Source organism: Corvus hawaiiensis, chromosome W (assembly GCF_020740725.1).
Source record: "Corvus hawaiiensis isolate bCorHaw1 chromosome W, bCorHaw1.pri.cur, whole genome shotgun sequence".
Taxonomy (NCBI): Eukaryota; Metazoa; Chordata; class Aves; order Passeriformes; family Corvidae; genus Corvus; species Corvus hawaiiensis.
In genome coordinates, this window is record NC_063254.1 from 4,902,607 (window position 1) to 4,928,566 (window position 25,960).

General features: G+C 47.2%; 1 protein-coding gene across 1 annotated transcript in view; it reads left to right on the plus strand.

Annotated features, from left to right (window-relative positions):
- Positions 1–25,960, plus strand: part of LOC125319331 (CBP80/20-dependent translation initiation factor-like) — a 516,903-nt gene that overhangs the window by 209,750 nt on the left and 281,193 nt on the right. The window contains exon 7 of the mRNA XM_048290438.1: positions 10,999–11,075. Within this exon, the coding sequence (XP_048146395.1) occupies positions 10,999–11,075 (77 nt within the window). The remainder of the gene's footprint in view (positions 1–10,998; positions 11,076–25,960) is intronic.

Here is a 25,960-nt window from a genome sequence, read left to right on the forward strand (position 1 = left end):
GATAAGACTGATCAATAGTTAACTCATGTTGATGCCTTTTCCTCATCTTAAAATCAAGAGTCATACATGGTTAGAAGGGGAAAAGGGATTTTACCTTGGTATTTATTTTAAGGATCCTTAGGTGCACACGTCCAGGTCAAATGCACTGAAATGCACCTCGCAAAATGCCTCCCCCCCCCCCCCCCCAAAGATCGGCTATAACATTATAGGTTTTACTAATTAGCATATCTACCAAAAATTCCCCAATGTGAGGCTTGAGTGAGCCCCCCTCCCCAAGGAACCTTCCCCTGGATGATTCTATCTTAGTTTACAGAATGTGTTCTGGAGAGGACCTTGGGGTCTGGGGCACACTGATCCCTAGCTATGAAGCTTCTAAAATGTTTAGTCTCTCAGCTTGACAAACAAGTCCAAGAATGTAGGCAAAAAGCACTAAGAATACAGAAGTTGTAAAAAAGGTATAACAGGAGTATAAAAGAAAAGGCAAAAAATCTTCATGGCATCAATGTAAACAGAGTTAACTATTGGGAGACAGCAAATGTTGATCACAAAACCTAAGAAGCAGGATTCACCTTAATCTTGTCAACATAAGAGGAACAAGAATTTACTTGAGACCAACACAGAAACCGCTGAATCATCCTACAAAGGACTACGCATGCCCCAGAAAGAAAGATGAAAAGTGCATTGTGATGAAGACTACTGATCTTCATCAGAAAGATCCCCGAGGAAAAAGAGGAGCCTTCCTCAGTGAGACCACCAGGACACACCACGCATGTGTGACACATATGCTAATGGTATTAATGACTTCCGAGAACTAATTTGTATAACCACTCCTATCCCAAAGAATGTGATGATGTTGGGGTTTTAGGAGATCTCCTGGGTTTTTTTCTGTTAAAGGAATTTTCCCCATACGTGTTCCTAAGGGGACAAATTGCTGGGTATTTAAGAAAAACAAAAGACCTAGCCATTGGAGTGGGGTGCATCTGGCTACTCTTTTGTTTCACCTGGGTGTGTGGACAGTCAGTTCCCGGAGTTTGGACGGAGAGAGAGGCTACTCCTTCGGCTGCTTTTCCTTCTGCCAGAGAAACCCCGGGATCCAAAGCCTGCCTTCCCTGCCCCGCTGGGAGACAGGCCTGTCTTGGGGTGACTTTATGATGTGTATCCCATGTCGCTGCTCTATGCCCAGAAATTAACTTTGTGCCTTTCTATGCCTCTAAACTGAGTCTGAGAGGGGGAAGGAAAAACTGAGCAAAACTTTTTCAAAGCAGTGTGCAGCTTGTTCAAGGTCACACAGAGATAGCAGGTTTTTCCCCAGCTGCGGCAGGGGAGGGAGGAGGCACCCGGCTTGCAGCTTTCCAGTCAGCTTTTGGCCAGTTGTTTCAGCTTTTTTTTTCTCTGGAGAGAGACTGAGAGTTGAACTTTGTTTTTCCTTCCCTGGAATTCCGGATTTTTTCCCGTTTCTACTGGACTGCTTCAACCTCAGAGCACATCAGGAGGACTCCGAGGAGACCAAAGGGAGGACTCTAACACTTTCCCAGGTTTTTTCTCCACAGTGAGAGATTTTATTATTTCGCATTATTTTCCTTTTCCAGTGTGTTTGTTAAATAAATACTTTTATCTCCTTCACTTTCCTTTGAGGAAAATTTATTTTTCCCCAACCTGGTGGGGGAGGGGTGGTTGTGCCTTATCTCAGAGTATATATTTCTAAATTTGGCCAAACCGGAACAGGGCCGTGGCCGCCCTGCCCCTGCCGTTGCTTTGAGCCGTGCTCGACCTGCCCAGACCTCCAGGGGGTTCCCACCGCAGCTCCGCAGTTTGGATACATCGCGTCTGCCCCCCGGGATTTTTGCTCATCCCTGCTGTTCCAGCCTGCCCTTCCAGCCTGCTGTTCCTGAGGGTCCGGCCGGACACTGGGATCGGCTGCCCAGGGGTTTGTGAAGCCTTTGTTCCAGCCTTCCCGGGATCCCAGGCCACCAGTGCCGCGTGCTCCCCGAGCTCGCTCCGGAGCGCCCCCTGCAGCCGTGGGGAAACCATTGCACCTGCCCTTCTCACCGGGAGCCGCCAGCGCCCCTGCCGGCTGCGACCAGAATTGCACCCGAGGGGAAAGGGCCCGACAGCCGAGAAGGCTGGCACTGGGTTTGTGATTGTTTGCTGTTACTGCCATAGTTATTGTTGTTTGTTTGACTGGTTATACACATATAGATATATAATAGTAAAGAACTGTTATTCCTATTTCCCATATCTTTGCCTAAAAGCCCCTTGATTTCAAAATTATAATAACTCGGAGGGAAGGGGGTTGCATTTTTCATTTCAAGGGAGGTGTTGGAGAATGGTTTGAGGGTCAGGGACACGGATTCTTGATAAAGGGTACAAATCAATAACAGAACTGTACAAGCAAAAGCCTGCACAAGAAAATGCCTCCATGAGAAAATGCCTGTGTGAGAAACAGGCCTGAGAACCAAAAGGGAGTTTTAAGGAGGTACAGTCCTGTGCTGATAAGATATACTGACCATGAGAAGGGAGGAAGATCTTTAATCTCTCAAGTCAAAACATAAATAATAGAAGCTTGCCAAATGTAGTCTTTTATTTCACCCAATTATGTAGAAGTAAGAATGCGCTTTTGTAAGTTTAAACTAATTAAAGAACTGATAAGCATGTACTTTCACACTATATAAGTGCCTCTGTATTGCTAATAAACGAAGCTTGCTTTATCAATCACATTGATTGTCTGCATGTCTTCCCCCACCCGAAGTCAGCATTTGGCGCCTGAACAGGGACTGGGACTTTGTTTTCTTGACTAGGCGGGAGACCGAAGAGGCACCGATAAGCAGCAATCGGAGGGCAGAAGATCAGTAGCTGCAGGCAAGCATCTGATCCATGCTTGGACTGACCTACAGAGGGGTCCGCCGTTACAGCTGACAAGGGCAAACCTGAGAAAAGGCTGCAAAATTCCTGTCTACAGGGACAGCGGTAAGACGCAGATTGCAGTAGGACGCAGATATGGAAATAGAGGTGACCCTTGATTTATTTTTACGCTTTTTAGAAAAGCGGGGAGTTAAGAAGTAAACCTTTGTAATGAACTAGCTGATCCAAGATCGTTCAAAAAGAAAGCTAAAGAACCAAAAGCTCTCGGATTAACCTGGAGAGCAGTAACTGGCACTCTCGCAGAGATGAAAACAGAGAGGACAGTGGCCGCGGCCGCCATAGAGGCTTTAGAGAGTGGCAGCTCCAGGTGTAGCAGCTCCGAGAAAGGAACCGACGGGGGTCTTACAGAGCGGCGGCCGGAGACCAGGGCGGAGTCCAGGGTAGCACGGTTCGTCGGGCTGGCCGCAAGAAAACCGATTAAAGGCACAGCAGCACCCATCCACTCACTGCAGGAGTTGCTGAACTCAGCAGGGCAGGAAGTTACCCTTCCGACGTCTGAGAGAGAAATGGCCACGAATGTGGAAGCAGAGCTGCCCGACCCAGGGGGCGGGGCACAGGCGGGCCAAGGGGACACAGGCAGTCCTGGTGCCCGGCTGAAAGCGGCAGAGCAGACGTGCAGTCCTAACTCCTGGCCAAAAGTGGCAGAGCGTAACCCCCCTCTGCCGAGCAACAAACTAACGTCCGGCTGCGAAGCGGCTTCTGCGGTTTCGTCGCCTGCAGAGCCAGAGCCAGCCAGGGCTGCCGGGGGTCAGCCCCAAGAGGGGGAGAAGCACCAAGAAATGATGCAAGAAGTAATCAAGAAGCTTGCTGACTTATCTACATGAAGCATTCTGCAGTTTATCTTTACAGCAGATGTCCTGCATCCGAATGATTGCATCAGCATTGCACAACTGCTGTTAACCCCTTCACAGTTCCTGCTCTGGGAACGAACGTGGAAACAGCTAGCACAACAAGAAGCTAGAAAACATCAAGGTGACACACAAGGCCCACTGTATGCACTCCAAGCTGACATGCTAACTGGAAGCAAAGCTTACGGGGCGACAGTAACACAGCTGACCATGCCCGTAGTCATTCATCAGTTGTCACAGACTCTTGCCCACAAAGCCTTGTTGTCAGTACCTGAAAAGAAGAAGTCTCCCTCGTATGCAGCAGTCCGACAGGGGCTGTCAGAACCATATAGTCAGTTCATCGACTGTTTGTCAGCAGCCTTAAAGGATCTCTCTGAAGAGCTCCAAGAGCAAATGTTCCGAACACTTGCCTTTGAAAATGCTAATAGGCAAACTAAGACAATTCTTGCCACGCTGCCCCAAGGAGCAGATGTAGACGAGATGCTCGTACATGCTACCCGTACAGAACAGTCATCTAAAACAGCTGCTTTTATTGCAACACTGCAGAATGTCCTGCAACAACAGGAACAAGTCATCACCGCAGCACTGACCAGAGGGGTGTCCAGCAAGTGGTGCCATGCTATGCATACAGGACCCCGAAGTGAGAAGGCGCAGTCTGCATCAGCTCCTGAGGAAAGTGACGCCACTACTTCAACAGCTGGAACTCTGAGACCTCCATCCCGAGAAACCTTGGGAGAGGCTGCAGACGTGGCTGAGTGAGGGAGCTGAGAACTTGCCAGATCCACCACTCTCCGTAGCAGAAGAAATAGCGAGACCCTGGGGCGAATGTAACAGCTGCCCTAGGTGGTTGCTAGTGACTTGTGGTGGGTGTCGGGGAACCCTCTCCAAAGGCAAAACTAAGAAGGAGAGTTGCATAAATTTTTAGGTATAGCATCAGACACAGAAGTAGAGTGAGAAATTGTTTTTTGACTGGAGACAAGAGCATTAACAGACATTTTCAATCAGCTGTCCGCCCATTTAGATCGAGTGAAAGCAGTCAATTTGACTAACACCTATGTTTTTACCTGGTGCTTTAGCAGCCAGGGCTTACGCTATTTTGCATAAACTTGCTTGCTGGGAGAGGGATAAGTTAAACATAGCCTCGCAGATGCTTGATGAGTTAAGCGTAGATGTTACTAGTGTTAGACATACAATATTACAAAATCAAGCAGCCATTGATTTTCTACTATTAGTTCACGGCCACGGCTGTGAAGAGTTCTAAGGTATGTGCTGTATGAATCTTTCTGACCACTCTGTCCTAATTCACAAGCAGATAAGTGAGTTACATCAGTTAACCACACAATTACAGAAAGAAGACAGTCTCAGCTTAGAAGGATGGTTAAAGTCACTAGGTTTAGGACCATGGCTAGTTTCACTCGTGCTGCATTTAATTATTGTAAGACTAGTAATATTATTAATAATAGTGTGCTTACCTTGCCTATGCCAATGCTTGCAAAAGATGATATACAAAGTTACTACATCTGTAGCCAATCAAGTATTGCTTTTACAAAAAGAAAAAAGGGGAATTGTTGGAGAATGGTTAGAGGATCAGGGACATGGATTATTGATAAAGGGTACAAATCAATAACAGAACTGTACAAGCAAAAGCCTGCACAAGAAAATGCCTCCATGAGAAAATGCCTGTGTGAGAAACAGGCCTGAGAACCAAAAGGGAGTTTTAAAGAGGTACAGTACTGTGCTGATAAGATATACTGACCATGAGGAAGATTTTTGATCTCTCAAGTCAAAACATAAATAATAGAAGCTTGCCAAATGTAGTCTTTTATTTCACCCAATTATGTAGAAGTAAGAATGCGCTTTTGTAAGTTTAAACTAATTAAAGAACTGATAAGCGTGTACTTTCACACTATATAAGTGCCTCTGTATTGCCAAAAAACGAAGCTTGCTTTATCAATCACATTGATTGTCTGCATGTCTTCCCCCGCCGAAGTCAGCAGGGAGGCTCCTGCCTTCCTTAGCAGACACCTGTCTTTCAAACCAAGACAGATGACTATTCATGAATTTTACCCGTAATATTGTGTTGTAGGAAGTGCCGTGTGTGTGTGTTTGGAGGAGTGATCCCCCACGCACCCGGCGCTGAATAAAGCAAATACCCACTTCTCTGACTCTGTTTCTGAAGCATCTCCTGGCCCAGTTTGGGGCGATTCAAGGGGAATGTCGTGCCACAGTGCTGTAGCTATGCATTCTGCTTTTGCTGGTGATGTATGGTTAATGGTGTGCTCTCCAAAGATGCAGTTAATTGGAGAATCATCCAAACTGGGACATCTCCCAAGAAACGATTTCCTATGCCTCCTCTTTGAGGCATGTTGCACCATGCCATGATTCATCGGGCAAGCACATCCTCCTGTCAAGGTGCCACAGAGCATCCCTCCTCTGCCATGGGACTTGTCAGATCAGTGGTGGAAAAACCAGAGGAGCTTTGCTCCTTTTCCAACTACTGGGTGGTTGGAAACTAAGTCCTTTTTGCCAATCCTATAGTTTAATTTAGCTTTGGCTCCAATGACTGAGGTTGAAGAAAGCATCCTTGGAGGTTTCCAGGACTCGTGTGTGCTGTGTTGTGGGTGAGAAGTGATGAGAAAGCCACAACTGTGATGTGCTGTACGGATTTACCCCTTTTATCTTGGGTGAGGAGTATTTTGTAAAATTGTTGCACTTTTTATTCCATTGATGTTAAGCACTGACTGATTCCTTATTCAGAAGCTACTCTTATTATAAGCACCTTCCAGGAAAAATTAATAGCTTGCAATTTGAAGAAAGAGATTTTTCACTTACATTTTAACAGAGAAGAAATAATTTCCAGGTGACTTCCTGACATTGTTTGGTATTCTTCAATGGTCTCCAAAGCAAGTCAAGAATTTGGGTTGTGCCCGGCTCTCTCCTTTCAAGAAGTAAAAAATTCCCCTCGTGTAAGAAAGGAGAGTAGATGGCAGGTCAGTGTCATGAGAGTCCCTGGAAGGGGAAAAGGCAGTAGCAAGTGGCCTCCAAGGAGATGGCTCTGCTGGAAGTGCCCACAAGACTTGTATGTTGATAAATCATAGAATGATTTGAGTTGGAAGGGACCTTAAAGATCATCTAGTTAAAACCCCCTGCAATGGAGGCCTTGGATGGGTAGAGGTGATGGGGATGCTGCCAGTGAGGAGATAGTGGTGCCTTTGCCATGTTTTTCATGTGCAATGGACTGGCTGAGATGGCTGTAATGAGTATTGGCACATTCAATCCCATAGACATCACAAGTGTGGAACCGGCAAATAAAAGTTAAATATATCAGCAGCTCTGTGCTGTCCGGGATTTTCCTGCCATGGATAATCCATCTGATAGGCAGATGAAAGCCTTATCACAGGGTGTTTCAAATCACGGGGTTGGTTTCTGCAGATCATTTCTTTTTATGTTCCCTCTATCCTCAGTATTTCTGTTGTTGTCTTTGCACAGGCAGATGGGGAGTCTTCTGGGCTGCCGTGAACCCGACCCCACCTCACCCTTCCTGCCTTGCCAGAAAATAAAACCCACCCTGAACTTTCTGTGCAGTAAAATCAAGCAAAACTCCCAGCACCTACTGAAGGCCTAATAACCTGTTCATTCAGTTCAGGCCTTCTGCAAATATTTGTTTAAGATAAGCAAGGGTGGAGATGTTTCTTGAGGGCACAAAATGTTCTTGAGATAAAACTCCTGCAGACTGATCCTGCAATATGGCCTAATTTTTCTTTTCCTTCTCTCATCATCCCAGCATTGCTTTTTTTTCCATCAGTCCAGTTGCTTTTCTCAACATTTTGTTCACTCTCAGGGTTTCAGTGTTGCTGTTTCCTATTCAGGCATCTTCACCTGCTTGACCATCACAGGCTGGGAGTGTTTCTGCTGCATGGGGAACATCTCTGGAAGAGGCTGAATTAGTGGGTATGAGTGAAGACAGTCACTTTGTGGGGTGAAGTTTCAGATCTGAAAGTCAGGCTGTGTTAGACATGAAGACCATGGGGATGAAGCAATGGACCCCAAGCTCTCACAGCCCCTCAAGTCTTTGTGAAACACCCATAATTTCAGACACCCCTGGCAACAGTTGCTCTTGGAAGTGTAGAAGTGGGGGAGAAGGAGGGAGGGTGCAGGTTGGTGCCAAATAGGACCATCTCTTTTGTAAGGCAGTTGTTTTCAGAGGCTGAAGGAGTTTCTGGGATTTTCTACCTGAGTGGTTACAGAAGGACCAGCAGCAGCAAAAAAACCTTCTTCCTTTCTGCTTACTTCCTTGTGATTTGAGAGTATTGGTTGATGAGAGGCTAGACATGAGGTGACAGCCCCCTTCTACTCCACTCTCATGAAACTCCACTTGGAGTACTGCATCCAGCTTTAGGGCCCCCAACATGATAAGAAGGATGTGGACCTGCTGGAGCAAGTCCAGAGGAAGGTTCAAAGATGCTCAGAAGGCTGGATCACCTCTGCTATGGAGACAGGCTGAGAGAGTTGGGGTTGTTCAGCCTGGAGAAGACAAGGCTCTGGGGAGATCTTAGACCACCTTCCAATACCTAAAGGGGCTACAAGAGAGCTGGAGAGGGACTTTGGACAAGGGCATGGAATGTTAGGACAAGGGGCAATGGCTTCAAACTGACAGAGGGCAGGTTTCTATTAGATATTAAGAAGAAATTCATCCCTGTGAGGGTGGTGAGGCACTGGCACAGGTTGCCCAGAGAAGCTGTGGCTGCCCCATCCTTGGAAGTGTTCAAGGCCAGGTTGGATGGGGCTTTGAGCAACCTGGTCTAGTGGAAGATGTCCCTGCCCATGGCAGGGGGTTGGAACTAGATGATCTTGAAAGGTTCCTTCTAACCCAAACCATTCTACGATTCTGTCATTCTGTCATTTACTGTCACCAGTAAAAGAGGCAAAGCTGGTGCCTTCCTTTAACTTCTTCAGCTGATGATGATGCAGAGGAGGCATGAGAAAAATAATAACAAAGCTCCTGCTTGTAGCAGGATAGCTCTAAAGCTAACCATTTCCCTTCTCTGGTCCTCCCCCTCTGCCTTGTGTCCATGCCAGGCCAGTACCCCACAGCTTTGGTGGGAAGGCTCAGGAGAGGGATGTTGCTGGGGAGAGGCAGGTATCAGTGTGGGAAGAGGTGGAGGCTCTTGGTTGCTGCAGATTGCCAACGAAATACTGAAAGCTTTTTATTTGTTCTTTCATTAAACTTTGATGTAAATGGGTCTGGGGAAACAGAGAGGCAGATGCCAGCTTTCTGCATTCCTTCAGTCAAGTGGACAGGGTTGAGGGCTGGATAGACACCTTCATTAGGAAGGTAAAGCTCAAAAAGTGTGCACATGGGCTTCAAACTTGCTTCCCTTTACTGTCTTTTTGCAACAATTCCGGTTGACAGATTTCCCTTGGCATATGCTAGCTGCCCATATGACAGTCACCTAAGCTTCACAGTCATATCACCTTCCCTTCTTCAAGAGCTGAATACGCACATCACAACATAGCTTATATCTAGGGGTCTGGCCCAGAAAGCAGACCAGGCCCAAACACCCCTTCTTTTCCAGAGCTATTGGCCTTTTATTGTTAGAGTGCAGATTATTATGATTTAAACTTGAATGTATATGCATTAGAAGTCCCATGGGCTTCTCAGGTTCTACTCCAAACTTCCCACCATGTAAACCACAGAATGTTTAGCTCAACAACTGAAAATTACCCCAATAGCAATCCTTCCTGAGACCATGGTCTCCTTGTTCTTTGCTTTTCCCACACCCCTTGCTTCCAGAACTAGCAGCACTGAAATGTTGGTTTGTTATGTTCTCCTCCAGCCACCTGTGAAAAAATATCAAAGTAAAACCTATGTGGGAAAGAGACCTGTCTCGGTTTCGAGACAAATTTCAGGAGAAAACACCCTGGAATTAATGTTTTCTCTAAAGAGAAGGGGTCCAATAATCCTTTTTTGCCAATAAGAAAAATGAATACCGGGGTGAAAGTGGAAAAAACCCCCTGTTTATTAACAAAAAAATAAGGGTACCCGCAAGACACAGAAAAAAAAAAAAAAAGAAAAAGAAATTGCATAAATTCTAGATATTTAAATTGTGGAACCTTACCCCCTCCCTGAAACCCAGTAACAGCCTTCTCTTGGCTGCAAGTGCTTTCCCCTTTGGTGTAGTTATGGTCGCAGCCGGCAGGGGCGCTGGTGGCTCCCCAGCCGGGCAGGGCGGGTGCGATGATTCCCCCGCGGCTGCAGGAGGCGCTGTGGCGAGAGGCCAGCCATCTCTCTCGCATGGGTAAATGGCCGACGCAGCTGGCGGAAGAGATGGAAAAGGGGTTTCCTTTACAAATTCACAGGGAGAGCCGATCCTGGTGCCTCCTCTGGATAGCAAAAGGAGCTGTAGCAGGAACCTCAGGAGAAGCAAGCTGGAACAGCAGGACCTCCCGGCAGGCAGGGGGTGAAAAGCTACAGTGTAGCACAAACCCGGAGCAATGGCAGAGGTACCGCGGGTTTGGGCAGCAGCAGCCCGGCTCCCAAACACAGTAGGGAAAAGGCTCCCTGGGACTTATCACTGGCGCTGGCTGGTCCTTAGGGTCCGGGCTGTGCGGAGGAAGGGGGCCAGCCCCCCGGCGGGAAAAACGAGGGTGTTCCCGGGTCCTGGCAGGGCATGCACTGGCTCTGGGCTTCCCGACAGCAAAGCAGCAAAAGAAGCCAAGCCAGCAAGCTCAGTCACAGTGCCGAAGAAAAAAAACCAAACCAAAAAAAAAAAAAAAACAACCCAAAAATAAGCAGGCAGAATCCACAGAAACAGCAGAAATTTGTACAGCTGGGTTTTAGATAAATATACAAATGAAGCAGCCCAGTGAAAGTGGGTGGTTTAGGTGCACCAGTGTCAGCAGTGTCATGTGAAGTGGGTGAATTCCCTGTCAATGGTGTGTATTGGGATCCATCCATCCATGGCCCAGCTATTTGCCCCATGTGGTTTCTCCCATACAGAAATTGCAGATAACTTCATCTGCTCATTGCAACAGCCCTGAGAGTGTACAAATCTGTGGATTTTCAGTCCTGCTTCAATAGGGTCTGAGATGTTGTAAGGATGTTTGGATGGCAACTGTTTCTTTTATCACACTCGCATGTTGAATGTACAGCTCTCTCTCTGACCCCTTCCATATTGATGCCTCCTGTCTCTTGAAGCTGATTATTGCTTTTCCCTCTGTTTTACAGGGCTACCATTCATTGCCTCATGAAGCTGAAATCGCACACACCAAAAAACTGTTCAGAAGGAGGAGAAACGACCGGAGGTAGATGAAACCTCAAATTTTTTTTTTAAATCTACTCTTCTTTGTTGCACATCTTCTCCCACTCTCATGTAGTGTGTTTGGACAATACTGCTCTTTAGCAGCTGCCAGCATTGGGTTAATGCATAAACCCTTATTTGAACACTAATGTCTTGAAAATACAGTCTGTCCATCCCCTTGGTTTGTCTGGGTTATGTCCTATATTGTTCCAGAAGTATCTTAAGGACCTTCTCTTCTCTTTATACTTATTCCAGCATAGCCAGATCCTCCCAGTTATATTAGAAGAGGCAGTTGGCAAGGTATTACCTTGTAAAAGCTTTGAGTCCTTGGGACTTGCTTCCCCTCTGTCTCTTGAAAAGCAAAATTTGCTGACATTCAGGATGCCTACAAAGTGGACATGGTTTGGTTGAGAGGGGGTTGCAGTGAACCTCAGATGCCTGTCTGCTAAATAGGCAGCTGAGTTCCTGTGGCATTGGTGATTTCAATCCCTTGAGTTAATTTAATTGGGTCAATTGGATATTTAATTGTGTAAATTGAAAATTTAATTATTCAAGGGCATATAGAGTCCTTGATAGGAGTCATGACTATGGTTAAATGTGAAAATAAGCGGGAAATAAGGGAGTTAGTTGTACATGCAGCTTTATTTCTGCAGATGTGTTCTGCTGTGGCTGAGACAACCATTTTTAAAACTAGGAGTTTTCAAGGTTAATGTGATTGAACAGGAGAAAAAGTGGCCAATTTTTTCTCCTAGAATGAGCTGAAATCTGTGTTTGAACTGTGATGCCTCACAGGGAAGATTTTCAGAGAAGTCCTACAGACACCTGTAACAGTAGTTGGAGTGTATCCTCAAATCTCCCCATTGCTTCTCGACTCATGAACAGCCATGATGTAGCTAATTCTGTGTGTGGTTTGGTTTTCCTGAATTTTACCAAGTGACCAAAAAAAAAAAACTGCTGAAAAGAGTTTGCTCAGGCATCCTAGAAACATTCTTTTGTGGTCTGGGCAGTTCTTCAGCAGTAAATTCTATTTCTCTCCTCTTTGGGGTTCCATCCTTTTTTCTGTATGCAATTTAAAAGCCAATTTAGTCTTGTGATTTAGGAAAAAAAAGGTCTTGTTTCAGCTGGGTTGCAGCCCTGTGATCACCAAAACATGGTTAAAACCAAGCTGAAGTCTGATTGTGTTAGAAGATCAAGCTGGGTGGGCTTCCTCACAGTACTGGGCTGGACTCTCCAAGAAATTGCAGTGGAGTTGGAGGATTCTGCTTCTATGCCAGTTCACTGATATACCGCAGGCCTAGGCCCTAGGGTATATCACTGTGTCTCGCAGCCGTAGGGAGGAGGAGGAGAGAAGATCCAGCAGGCAGGAATTGTGCGGCAAGATTGATTCATTTAATTATTTTACAAACTCTTTTATAGAGTTTTTTCTTCATAGTCTAATTGGACAAAGGATCAGCCACCCCTTGGGGGTGATTGGCTAAAATCCTAAAACATCCATTGTCAAAATATTTTCTACTATACTATAAACAAGACTTTTCAAGGTTGCAGGTGGCTTGGTTGTTTACATTCCTTGCTACCTCTTCTGTGAGAGAGAAAAGTCTCTCACAGACTTAGAAAATAGCAAGAAAATCCTTGCTAGCAGCATTTTTGTATCTACAATTCCCCCTTTTTGTTTTATAAGATAACAATTCTACTATGTATTAATCCTAAATAGAAATCTACATCAGTTATTAATTCTAAATATGTCCTTAAGGCTTTAACTATCTGACTCCATAACAAGAAATTTAAAGTTCAGTCTCTGCTTGTTGAAGGACCATCCGCCTGATGGTTGACATCTTGGTCATCATCAGAAGAGTCATTAGGCTGATGATCTACATTCTGGTCACCATTTGGATGGTTGGCGTTCTGGTCATCATTTGGAGGTCACCTGTTCTGCCTCTGGTGCCGCAGGTCAGGGTGAACACATTTTGCAGGTAGCCACCGTACCCCAGTATCTGTGGAAACGCAAGCATACCCATGACCCCAAACGATAAGCTCATGAGGGCCTTCCCACTGGTTAGTAAGTAAATTCTGTACCCAGACTTTTGCCCGGGGCAGTTGTGTCTCGCCTGCAGACTGCAATGAGAGAAAATGATTTAAAATAACAGGATTATTTGAATTTTGTGGTACTGTAAGGTGATTGATTGTATACAAAGATTTTTCTAGTCGGCTCTGTGGGGTTTCTCCATGCATTCCCCTTTTCTGTTTGTCCAAAACACGCTTCAAAGTATCATGAGCGCGTTCGACAATGGCTTGACCAGTAGGAGAATGTGGGGTACTGAAGGTATGGTCTACACCCCATAGGTGTAAGAACTGCCGCGTCTTCTCCGAGGCGTAGGCAGGACCATTATCGGTTTTCACAGAAGCTGGCATGCCCAGGACTGAGAAAGCCAATTTCCAATGGGCAATGACATCATGGCCCTTCTCTCCAGTGTGAGCAGTAGCCCACATAGCCGAGGAGAAAGTGTCAATAGACACGTGCACATATTTCAGCCGACCAAATTCTGGGATGTGAGTTACATCCGTTTGCCAAATCTGCAAGGCTTTTAGCCCTCTGGGGTTTACCCCCGCTGGCAAAGGCGCAGCGAGTCCGTGACAGCACAAGCGCTGACAATGTCGCGCGCTTCGGTTGGTGTTAAATGAAACTGCTTCTGCAGGGTATGTGCACCTTGGTTGAAGAAACCATGCGATGCCTTGGCTTGTGCAATTTTGTCAGGCTGAGGCCCTACCCACGCAGGGTTGGCCAGCATGTCAGCCCTGGCATTGCCTTCTGTTAGAAAACCTGGTAAATTGGTGTGGCTTCGAATGTGCAGAATGTAATACGGATGCACTCGAGCCTAAATTGCAGACCATAAGGTTTGCAACAGTGAAAACAGAGCCGCATTTTTCACCTCCTTCAGAAGTGAACAATCCAAGCCTTGGGTGATATCTGCTACATAAGCAGAGTCAGTAACCAAATTCAAAGGTTCCTGTGAGAATTGCAGGAAAGCCATGGTAACAGCCCTTAATTCAACTAACTGAGCAGAGCCTGACTCGTGTTCCTTCAGCACCTGTCATTCTGATCCCTCCTTCCAGGTAACGATGGCTTTCCCAGTTTTCCCAGAACCATCCGTAAAGATGGTGGGTCGTTGCACCGGCACGTGGCTATTTCTCGGCCGCAAGGAAAGTATGGTTGATTTTGCCAACTGAAGTAATTTATGGCTGGGCAGATGGTAAGTGATCTGCCCTGAAAAGTTTTGCAGAGCGCTTTGCAAAGGAGTGCTATGGATAAGGCTCCACTCAAAGTATTCCTTTGAGATTGGAATGACAATTACTGCAGGATCCGCAGCCATCAGTTGCAAACACCGTTGACGGCATTTGATTATCAGAGAAGTGACCAATTCAAACACTGTGGTCACAGTCCTTTCCGGCTGATGAGACAAAAAGACCCATTCTAGGACATGCAAAGGATCAGGCCATTATGCATTCCACTGGCCAATGATACCTGTAGGATGGAGGTCTGGAATAGTAATGAAAACAGTGATAGCAATGGAGGGATCCACTCAATAAACCTGATGAGCGGAAACAGCCTGTTGGACCTCTTGCAGCGCTCGTTGCGCTTCCGGGGTCAACTCCCGAGGTGAATTCAGATTGGGATCCCCTTTTAATGTATTAAAAACTGGGGAAAGTTGCTTTGAGGTTAGACCTAAATAAGATCATAGCCAATTGATGACACCCAGCAGCTTCTGAGCATCATTCAAGGTTTTAATCGAATCCGGGAATTGCACCTCTTGGCATTGGATAGTTTGGTCCAAAATTTTCACTCCTAAATATTTCCAAGGAGGATGCTGTTGAACTTTCTCCGGAGCTACCTCTAATCCATAGGCATGCAGAGCAGCAAGCAGCTGAGGCTGTATTCTCAGCAGCTCGTCCCGAGTGGACGCTGTCACCAGGATATCATCCATGTAGTGGTAGCAGCATGCATCAGGAAACTGCTTGCGAACTCCGGCTAAAGCTTGGGCGACATACCACTGACAGATAATTGGGCTGTTTCGCATCCCTTGAGGGAGGACCTTCCATTGGTATCTCTTAGCAGGTTCAGCATTGTTAATGGCAGGCACAGTAAAGGCAAATTTTGGTTTGTCATCAGGATGCAAAGGAATTGTGAAAAAACAATCCTTTAAATCAATGATCAGGATGTCCCACCCCGTAGGAATCATGGTGGGAGAGGGCATGCCAGGCTGCAATGCCCCCATACCTTCCATTACTGCATTAACTTTCCGGAGATCCTGCAACAGTCTCCATTTCCCTGATTTCTTCTTAATTACAAAAACAGGAGTATTCCAGGGGCTAGTAGAAGGTTCAAGGTACCCCTGTTGTAACTGTTCCTGAACCAGCTGATGAAGGGCATCTAACTTCTCTTTTGGTAGGGGCCACTGCAGCTCAAAGATTGGTCTGTTGGTCAACCACCGCAAAGGCAGTGCAGGATACTGTGCGCCCTTACGCACAGTGACCCCTGCTAAAAATTTGTCCCAATCCGTACCCCCCAAGCTGCCAACATGTCCCGCCCCCAGAGGTTAAGGGAAGTGGTAGTAACATAAGGCCTGATTGTAGCTGTGTGCCCCTCTGAGTCCTTCACCACCACAGGCCGTTCGCTTAAATAGCTCTGTGTGGTTCCTCCTAATCCTGTGATGGCCGATCCCACAGGGGCTAGAGGCCATGAGAGAGGCCATGCAGATAAGGAGATGTTAGTTACATCAGCACCCGTATCAATCAAACCTCAAAGATGAGTCCAGGGTGGACGGGCGTTTGGCAGGATCAGGGTACATGTCATCTGTGGCCTTTGGTCAGAGATGTCTGCAGTCCAGAAGGCCTGCGGAAGTCCCGTAGATCCACTGCCATTATCTTCGTGAGTTTGTTGTTCTATCCTGGGGACACAAGACTTAAAAGGCACTAATTTAGCAAGGCAGGTCTTTTCAGGAATAGTTACAGGGGGTTTTTGCGTGGAGACCATAGTGCAAATCTGACCTTTAAAGTCAGCGTCAATAACTCCTGAGTGCACTAAGATTCCTTGATGGGCAACATCAGGTTTTCCCACCAGCATCGCACTGGATCCCTGGGCTAAGGGTCCATATGCATCCAAGGGAACCTTATAAATACCGCTAGAGTCTAAGACGACTGCGGCTGCGGTGTGTATGTCAAAACCGTCTGATCCCTGGGTGCTGTCTCTAGGGTGGCTGAGTAGGCCTGTGCCTGTACCTGTGCCACTCTCTGGGGGAGCGACTGCATCGGAGAGCAATTCCCCCTCCTTGCACCCCGGCAGAAGTTTCCCGACAAAGGCTGACCATTGGTATGAGTCTGGGATCGACAATAGTCTGAGCAATGCCCTGGCCTGCCACACGTCTTGCACTGGGGGATCGGTGTGTTCTCTTTTTGGTTTGGCTCAGGCCGCTTCCGTTTTTTCGCCTGTTTTGGTTGCTTTGGTTCACTATCAGAAGATGTGTGAACAGGCTGCAGGAACGCAGCCAAAGCAGACCTTTTCTGGTTCCCAGATCCCACCTTAGCGCAGGCTTCAACCATGTCTGTTACCTCAGGATCCCCTGGTAAGGCATCTATGATTTTTATGCACTCCTCGTTTGCATTATCTCTCACTAACTGCCTTAACAACTGTCTTAACTGGTCATCCTCAACCTGCTTCTCGAGAAGCAGCGACTTTCTCTACAAAGGAGAGGAATGACTCTGATATCCTTTGAATTATTTCAGTATATCGCTTTCTAGGCGCAGACAACTCTATGGTTTTCAACAGGGCAGCCATGCCGACCTGTTGAGCTTGCTGCAGGACACTAGAGGACAAAGTACCCTGTAGGCTGGGATGAGAGAAGGGACCAGTCCCCATAAGAGCATCCATTCCTGCTGTCTGTCTAGGATCGTCAGCAGGGAGCTGCATTTTCCCTAATGCAGCCTTGTCGGCCAGCTTTCTCCAGGTTTTCTCAAAAACTGTAAATTGTACAGGTTGAAATAGGATTTTACCTAAGTGTCTGATATCAAATGGAGAAAGCAAATCTGTATTTATCACCCTTATTATCTGCATAACCTCAGCAGAACCGAGCCCATATTGTGCCACCTTGGATCGCAGTTCCTGGGCAACCTTCCAAGCAATCACCTCATGGTTGTCATGCTCCCCTGAGTTTGGGACAGCCTTATACACTGGGAAAGCTTGGATCTCCCCTTTTGGGGTATCACTACCATCCTGAACTTCTGGCACAGCCTGTGGATGGAGTGTAACAGCTTCCCGATTACTCTCAGTATCCTCAAATCTATTTGGCATTCCAAGTGTTTCCAATAATCTCCAATGTCCTTTAGCGGGGGGGGGGTGTCCCGGGTGCAGGGGAATCCAGCCAGAGTCACGATACGAACACCGATATGATTTGAGCATAGTGCTCCCCTTTATTCTTTACTTACACCAAGATATACTTTGCAAAGTTCATGCCCCTTTCCCATGAGAAAGCCTCTAAGCAGCAGGTGAGCTGACCAGTGTATACCTTTTCCCAAGGCTGTTCAAGGCTGCCAGCTAGCAGGTGCCTTGCAAGCCTATCTTCAGCCTGAGGCCCTGTCAGGGGTACTTCTGCAACAGCCCTGGTATGCCCAAGCTCTCCTGGGGTATCCTATGCCCCCACTCCACAAGGAATTCCTCTACAATGTCCCTCCTCCAACGCTCGCATTTTAACTGACTCTAAGAAGCAATTGTAGTGGGTCGGACGGACTGTTACCGTGCAGTCCTGAAAGGTCCAGGGGCGAGACTGGAGCAGCCTTTTCCTTCGCCCCCCGGCTACAGCAGCTTTATGCCCCGGGACCAGAACCTCATCTGCCTCACTTCCCGACGAGGAATCATCAGGCAAAGGCAACTCTGAGACTCTGTGAGCGAACAGAGGTGGGCAGAGAGGGGCACTTTGGCTAGGTTTACTAGGGGCCGAACAGACAGCACAGACTACAGCTGGCTGTGCTGCAGTTTGAACAGCAGCCTCTTTACAGGATGCCGTCTCGGCCAGTCCCGACCGAACTGGGACCAGAGCTGCTGCAGCCGTCTCTGGGGCTGCAGCCGTGCCCGGCACTGTGCTCGTTTCTTGCACCGCGGCAGCATTTGGCGTTGCCGCTGACCCCATGCTGCAGCCGCGCCCGGCACCACGCTCGTCCCTTGCTCCACGGCCGCGTTCGGCACTGCTGCCAGCCGGGGCGCGGCCGCCGCCGCTTCCTGGTTCGGAGCTGGGCCACCCGCGCCACCTGTGGGAGACTTGGGCCCGGCGCACCCTGCGTGGCGGGATGCCTCTGGCATCTTCATCAGCTGCTTTTGCAAGCTGAGCAGTTCCTCCATCTTCCGTGATATGTTCAGTAACTCTGTCAGCAAAGGCAGATGCTGTATTAAAAGGTCGATGGCTCGGTTCTGCAGCAGTGCAGAACCGTCCAGTGCCAAGGAGGGCAGCAGACCACACCCAGGCAGTCTCGGTGCAGGCACGCCTGGAGCTGCGCTGGCCAAGAAGGTAGATCCGGGCAGTTTTGGCTCTGCTGGCGCATACACGGGCTAGGAGCCGCCACGGTCCAGTTGGCTAAACCGCTAATTTGCGGCCCTGGATAAGCTGTGGCCACTGCCGAGCCGAGCGGCAAGGCGGACTGCATGCCTTCCTGCTGCCCCGACACCCCCGCCTCTGCCGGTGCGGGGTCCCTGGGGGCGGTGGAGTCCTGCGACTGTGCAGGGTGAGGCGGCGCAGTCTCTGCCTGTGGAGCCGAGGGTGTTTTTTCAGCTTCACCATCACTTGCCCCTGGAGCCCAGTCAGCGGGGTCCCCTTTGGATATCCCTCTGTCACTCATCACCGAAATAGGCGAGCCAGCTCTGCTGCCACAGTCAAGGTCTGTCAGCAGCATAAATAACGAACACCAAGTTCGGTATAATTCTAACACTGCTGGGTCCCCAAACGGGAGCTCGTGCCGGACAGCACAGCCAAGTTCTTGACATACTCCAAAGTCCAGGGCAGTATCTCTGTCCATGGAAATACCTTGCAAGGCAGCCCAATCTAATAATTCCCGAAGTGAGTTTTCAGGAAAGGAGGTGTGCATTGTATTAAACACACCTTTCCAGACCATTACCACAGCGTTGGTTTGTGAGCCGCTGTTCGCCATTTCTCAGTCCCGTCAGACCTCCTGGTCCCGGCGGGGGGGGGGGGGGAGGGGAGGGGAACAGCGTACCTCTAGAGAAATTCACTTGGTTCGCAGCAGCAGGACACTTCGCAGTGTTCAGATCACGTCAGGGTCACCAAATATACCACAGGCCTAGGCCCTAGGGTATATCACTGTGTCTCGCAGCCATAGGGAGGAGGAGGAGGAGAGAAGATCCAGCAGGCAGGAATTGTGCAGCAAGACTGATTCATTTAATTATTTTACAAACTCTTTTATAGACTTTTTTCTTCATAGTCTAATTGGACAAGGATCAGCCACCCCTTGGGGGTGATTGGCTAAAATCCTAAAACATCCATTGTCAAAATATTTTCCTACTGTACGATAAACAAGACTTTTCAAGGTTGCAGGTGGCTTGGTTGTTTACATAACTCTGCTGCCTCTTCTGTGAGAGAGAAAAGTCTCTCACGGACTTAGAAAATAGCAAGAAAATCCTTACTAGCAGCATTTTTGTATCTACACACTGAGGGGATCTTCCTCTGCCATCTGAAGAGTGCATGATGCTGAGGGAAAGGATACCTTCTGCCTGAACCCCCGTTGCCCAAAACGGTGCTGGACCAGAGACATGGAAATGCATGTTGGTTCTTCCCTCCCATCCAATAAAACAGCCAGTTGGAGGGATCACACTAGATGTTAATTTCTATTTATATTTCTTTTTCTTTCTGGTTCCTTTAGATAAACCATCAGCAGACAGAGGTATTCAGCCCCCCAGGGCATCCCTGCCTCCTGCACAAATGGCAAGGAGAGATAGCAAAAGAAACTGCCTTGGGCTGGGGTTGGACAATGGAGGGGTGAGATGCAGCCCAAACCTAGTAGCACTGGGATAATATCCCAGGAGGAGAGACAAAAGCCTTAAAACCCAATTGATACAGCATCATTTGGGGGAGGAGGCATGGGGTTGTTTCAGCCCTAATCAGTCACAAATGAAATAAAATGGAAAGAGCAGAGGGTATGCAGTCCTGCCCAAGTTTTTCACAGTGCTGTCAAAACTTAGACAGAAAAACAGAATTTTAATTGCAAAAAGCTAAGAAGCCCAGGTAGAGGAAGCTGGAGTGAAGCAACAGTCTCTTAAATAATTATTTAAGCAGAAAAGTCATGGTCCCATCCCCTAGACTTTGGCTGGGGACCTCAGCAGCCCTCCTCTCCCCATGCCATGTGGTTTGATGCTGGGGGTTTTCAAGGTCCCTTGTCTCTGCAGTGCATTTGGGACTAGGAGGGGAGTTTTAGTCCATATAGTGCTGCTTAAGTTGCCCCCAGAGAGCATTTGCTCCTTAAAATTGATTTCTAGCAGTAAATGAAGTCTCAGAATTGTTACTTTAAAAGCATGGTAGAAATAAGGGGGGGAAGATAGAAATAAGGGGGGGGGGGGGGGGGAAGGGAATAGGAAAAAAATCCCAGACTGCATTGGAGAAATTTCTGCATGGAAGGGGTAGTTAAACATTGGAGTGGGCTGCCCAGGGAGGTGGTGGAATGACCATCCCTGAAGGTGTTCAAGAAATGACTAGATGTGGCACTTATGCTATGGTCTAGTTGACAAAATGGTGATCAGTCAAGGGTTGGACTTGATGATCTCAGAGGTCTTTTCCAAACTAAATGATTCTGTGATTCTGTGGAGCACAAACAGGTTACAAAGCTGTTTATACTTTATTCAAGTGCTATTGCCTTCATGTCCCAGGCATCATTCTGGGAGAGAAAAACTTCATTTCAGAGCTGGTAGAGCCACACAGGTGGTATAAACATCCCTCAGGGTGAGATTTTATGGCCAGCAAAATAGTTGTGAGTTCTGGGCTTTTTATTTTAAACTTCATCTGGATATGGAGAGACTCAAAATTGCAAGACTGTGGATGGGGCATTCAAAACAGAGAGGCTTGGGAGAGACTGAGCAGAGCCATTTGGTGGTGCATGGGTTGGGAGAGGGTTAGGAAAGGTTGGTAGCAGCTAAGGGAGTAGGGTTGACATGCAATGAATTTGCAAGAAGAGAAGAGGTCATCCTGCTCCATTGGTTAGAAGCAGTGATGCCTTTTCAGCCCTAAAATCACAAGCCAAACAAGAATAAAATGATAAAAAGCGGTTACTGTTTACTGTTTATTGAAGGTCCTCCAGGTGCACTTATGGTGGAATGCACCCGTGATATAGGGCTTCAACACTTTTATAAGTTTAGCAAAATAGCATAATTTACAAGAATCCCCAAGTAGAAATACAGTTAATGAAGTAATTCCCCGCTTGGTTCGGCCCCCTACTGTAGCCTTTCCCCTTGCTTCTAGCCCCATATTGTTTATGTCTAAATACATGGGAAAACGACATGGCCTTGGTTCACTGAAGAAGCAAGATTAGAATAGGATTCCAGGAATGTGTTTGTCTAATGAAGTATTGGAGTTAGCTTAAGAAACTATATAATTATCCAATAATAATCCACAGAGCTATGATTATATGGAAAATATATAAAAAGAAAAAATCTTTTGGCATCAGCAGGTGTGGCCCCAAAGCCCTGGCACAGTTGGGTCTGGTTTTCATTGGGCAGCTTTTCCCCTTCTCCTGAAGGTGATGAGCACTTAGCAGCACCGCAGACCCCATGAGCAATGCCTTTACATGGTGCACTGTCTCTTCCCCCCTCAGGACCTGCCTCATCCAAGGATGACACATCCCAAATGACCATGGTGGGCATCCTTCTGCCATGTGCAGGAGTCATTGCTCTCAAGTGGACATCCAGCTTGGGTTGAGGAGTCAACTCTCAGGCTGATCTCTGCTCGATGCACAGGTCCAGCCTGGTTGTAGCTGGCCTTCAGGTTGGCTGGTACTGTATATAACACAGCTATTATAAAAAAGCTGATAAAGCATATTGGTACCCAGAAATCTGCCTATTTTTTTCTAGCTAGTCTTATAAATGATACTGATTCCTCCCCAGAGCATGTGCAGGCTCCTCTCCCCTCCCTGATGGTGATACTCAGAAAGGATCACATCTTGGGCTAGTGAAGCACCTTTTGTTTCTCATGCAAAACGATGCTGATGTCCAGCTGTGCTATAAATAGTTCTTGTCCCTGCTTCCTTTCCATCACCTTTCCTCGGGAAATGCTATCACCGCATCGCAGTGGAGCACAGCTCACTTACCTGAGGTCTCTGTCATGGACCTTTCACTCCCTTGGGGAGAAGCAACCCTATGGATGTGGAACCATAGCTCTCTCCTTGCATGTAGGATATGTTTTTATGTTCCATGAGTCATTTTTCCATGGGATGCATGCTTCATTTTTTGCATAAAATAGACATGAAGAGCAAATTAGAGGTGTTATTAAAACAGTCTTCAACTTTCCCAGTTACGGACCACTGCGGGTCTTTTGGTGTCTTGGTTTGAAAGACAGGTGTCTGCTAAGGAAGGCAGGAGCCTCCCTTGGAATGGCAGATGCAACCCCCTTCCCTCCGAGTTATTATAATTTTGAAATCAAGGGGCTTTCAGGCAAAGATATGGGAAACAGGAATAACAGTTCTTTACTATTATCTATCTATCTATCTATCTATCTATCTATATATGTTGGAATTGTAAAAAGAAGAGAGGCCTGGGCTCTGGCGGGGGGGGGGGGGGGGGGGGGGGAGGGGAAATTGCAGTCCAAAACCAATATGGTTGATAAGAGCAAAACTCCCTTTATTAGCAATCCAGAGGCACTTATATAGTATACCAGCTTGTTAACTCTTAAGTGGCTTAAAACTTATCAAAGCGAATTTCTACTTCTACATAATTGGACTTACATTGGCAAGCTTCTACAGTTATGTTATGATTAAAAGAATTCAGAGTTCACCTCCCTTCTGTCCCGGTTAGCACATCTTATCAGTACAGCTGCATCGTTTCAAAACTCCCTCTTTGTTTCCCAGGCCTTTTCTCACACAGGCCTTTTGCTTGCAGGCTCTTGCTACAGTTCTTTTATTGATCCCATAATTCTATCAATGATCCATGCCCCTGATCCCTCAATAATTCTGCAACATATATATATATATATATATAAAACAAGGCAGGAAAAAAACTGATTTAAACTGACAGTCAGATACGACCTGACCCTGTTAGTCAGGGTAGCAGTAGCAGTCCAATAAGGTGGTGGCTGCAGTCCTCCTGAAGTGAATGGATGTGGTTCTGTTGAAGCGGTGATCCTGTGTAGAAAGATCTAGTCTTCCTCAGAAGGTCCAGTGGTAGTTATGTAGCTCTTGTCCTCTGGAAATCCAGTGGGAAAAGGCTGCTTGTGGTCTTCAAAAATTGCAGTTTATATCCAGGATGGGATGCTTGGTTTCTCCCTCTGAGTGGAGCACCTCACAGTGGAATGATGAGTCATGAGATAAGGCACTGATGGGCCATTAACAGGACATAGTCTTGAGGGAGGAGGCAGGGAGCACTGCCCCACCTGGTTTTAACAGCTCATGAAGATGGTGATAGAATACATGCTTGTGGGCACATCTTACATTGTAATCTAGGACAGTTGGACACATTTTTGGTAACAGTGATCAACATCAGAGCCACATCTGGTGGAAGGTTTGGTTCCACAGGGTGTTGTAAAAGCCTACATGAGGTGGTGAGGTCCCTACTGCAAAGAGATTATAATCAGGGCAGGAGACCAGGGAGACGTATCACCCTCCCTACCTCACCCAGCAGAAATCCCGCACCTGGTGTTTTCTCTGTTGGCTGACACATTAGGTGTAATTGCCACCTCCTGATGAGGGTGATGGAGGACATCACCATTTGATGGGATCATTGAAGGAGAGCAGCAGAGGCAAATTTTTCATAGATGTCCATGTGAGCAGGTGTCAAACACCATTGAGGGTTTTATTGTGCCGAATGCAATTCCGCTGTTTGCCATCATACAAGATCCATCCTACCAAGATTTCACCAAGGGCAACTTGGTTTGACCTCCCATAAACAACTACTCTAGGGAGGGAGGGAGTTTTCCTGGGCAGTGGCAGGACCTCTCCTACAAGAAAAAAATATTCTGGGAAATGGGGCACAATGGACCCATTTCTCAAGTCCTCTCCTCGGACCCGTCCCAACCCAATGTGTCTCTGCTAGCAGATCACAAGCTGTGCTTGAATGTTGTCTCCTTGGGCAGGTGGGCTCTGAGTTTGGCCCTTCGTTTTTCAAAAAGTTCGAAAAACCATCTGTCATAGGTTAGCAAGCATAGTCCCGGAAGGGATGTCCTTGCCAAGGGGTGCTTACAGTTTCCTCTGGGAACTGATAGAACCTATCAGCTGGCCAGTTTGAATATGGACAATTCTTTAAGCCACTTAAAATTGTGACCGCCTCTGTGATCCACATTTAAGAATAGACAAACTCCCCCCCAAGCTCTCTCTCGTTTCCGGTGCTGGGACAGGTGGCTGCAGGCCCCGTGTGGGGGCCAGCGGGCCTGGCCAGGCCCTGCTTGGGCCAGGCCGGGCCGGGCCACGGCCATCCTGGAGTCGATGGACCTGTTCCAGCCATGGAACCCCCCTCCACTGCCTTGCCGTGGGCAGCCGGAGCAGCTTGGCTCTCCCCCCTCTCCACTGCGATAAGCAACATTCTACATTCCAGCTGCAAAGCTGCAAGGCCAAGGTGAGATTAACCCTTTTATTGCTGTGAAGAGCTGAAACCCTGAGGGAAGAGAGAGAGGAGATGCTTAAAGCTGAAATTCTGTTGTGAAGCTATGATATATCAGAGTATCCCATTGTAATTTCATGAAGATATGGGGGGTGGAGTGTTCAACTCGTAAGCAAAAGCACCTGCGCTGAGATAGGCAGATGCTGACGCAGCTGTAATTTCATGAGAAGTTTGGACAGGGAGAGATGGACCAGATGAGGACTTTTGCTCCAAACGGGAAAGGAGAAAACCTCAGTCCCTAGAGATGGACCAGATAAGGACTTTTGCTCCAAACGGGAAAGGAGAAAACCTCAGTCCCTAGAGATGCTCCCAGAGATAGTCCTAACGATGAAGATGAGGAAGACCCTTTGCTCCCAGGGAAGGAGAAGGGCCTCTGTTTTTGTTTCTGAACGGCTCAACCTTAAAATTGTACCCCAAAAAACTTCAAGAGTGGACCCTCGAAAGCAGTTGCGGGAAAAGCTGCAAGTCGGGGGAAGGGACTCACACGCAGGCAGAGAGACTCCTCTTCCTAAATGGACTGAACAATATTTGGAAGTGGGCAGCTGTCTCATTGTGATAATGTTTTCATAGCATGAGCAAGAAGAGACTTCTCTTTCTAAATGGACTGAACAAGGTTATTATGGAAGTGGTAAACAGACTGAACATCTTAAGGGTTGTCTTTTTACATTGTCAGTGGGAGAAGGTAGGAAGGTGGGGGGAGGAGGAGAGTTCTGAAGGTGGTATAATTTTTTTTTTTTTTTCCCCCTTCTTTTAGGTCTGTTAATAAACTTCTTTATATTCTTTCAAGTTTGGTGCCTGTTTTGCGTTTCTCCTAATTCTTATCTCACAGAAGATAAACAGTAATGAGTATTTTGGGCCAAACCACTACACCATCATTTCTTAAGTATATATTGAAGCCTTGCATGTCAACTTGGTGCTGCACAGGGTTTCTCTAGTTCCCATCTGTAGTGGTTTGGTCCAAAATACTCATTACTGTTTATCTGCTGTGAGATAAGAATTAGGAGAAACGCAAAGCAGGCACCAAACTTGAAAGAATA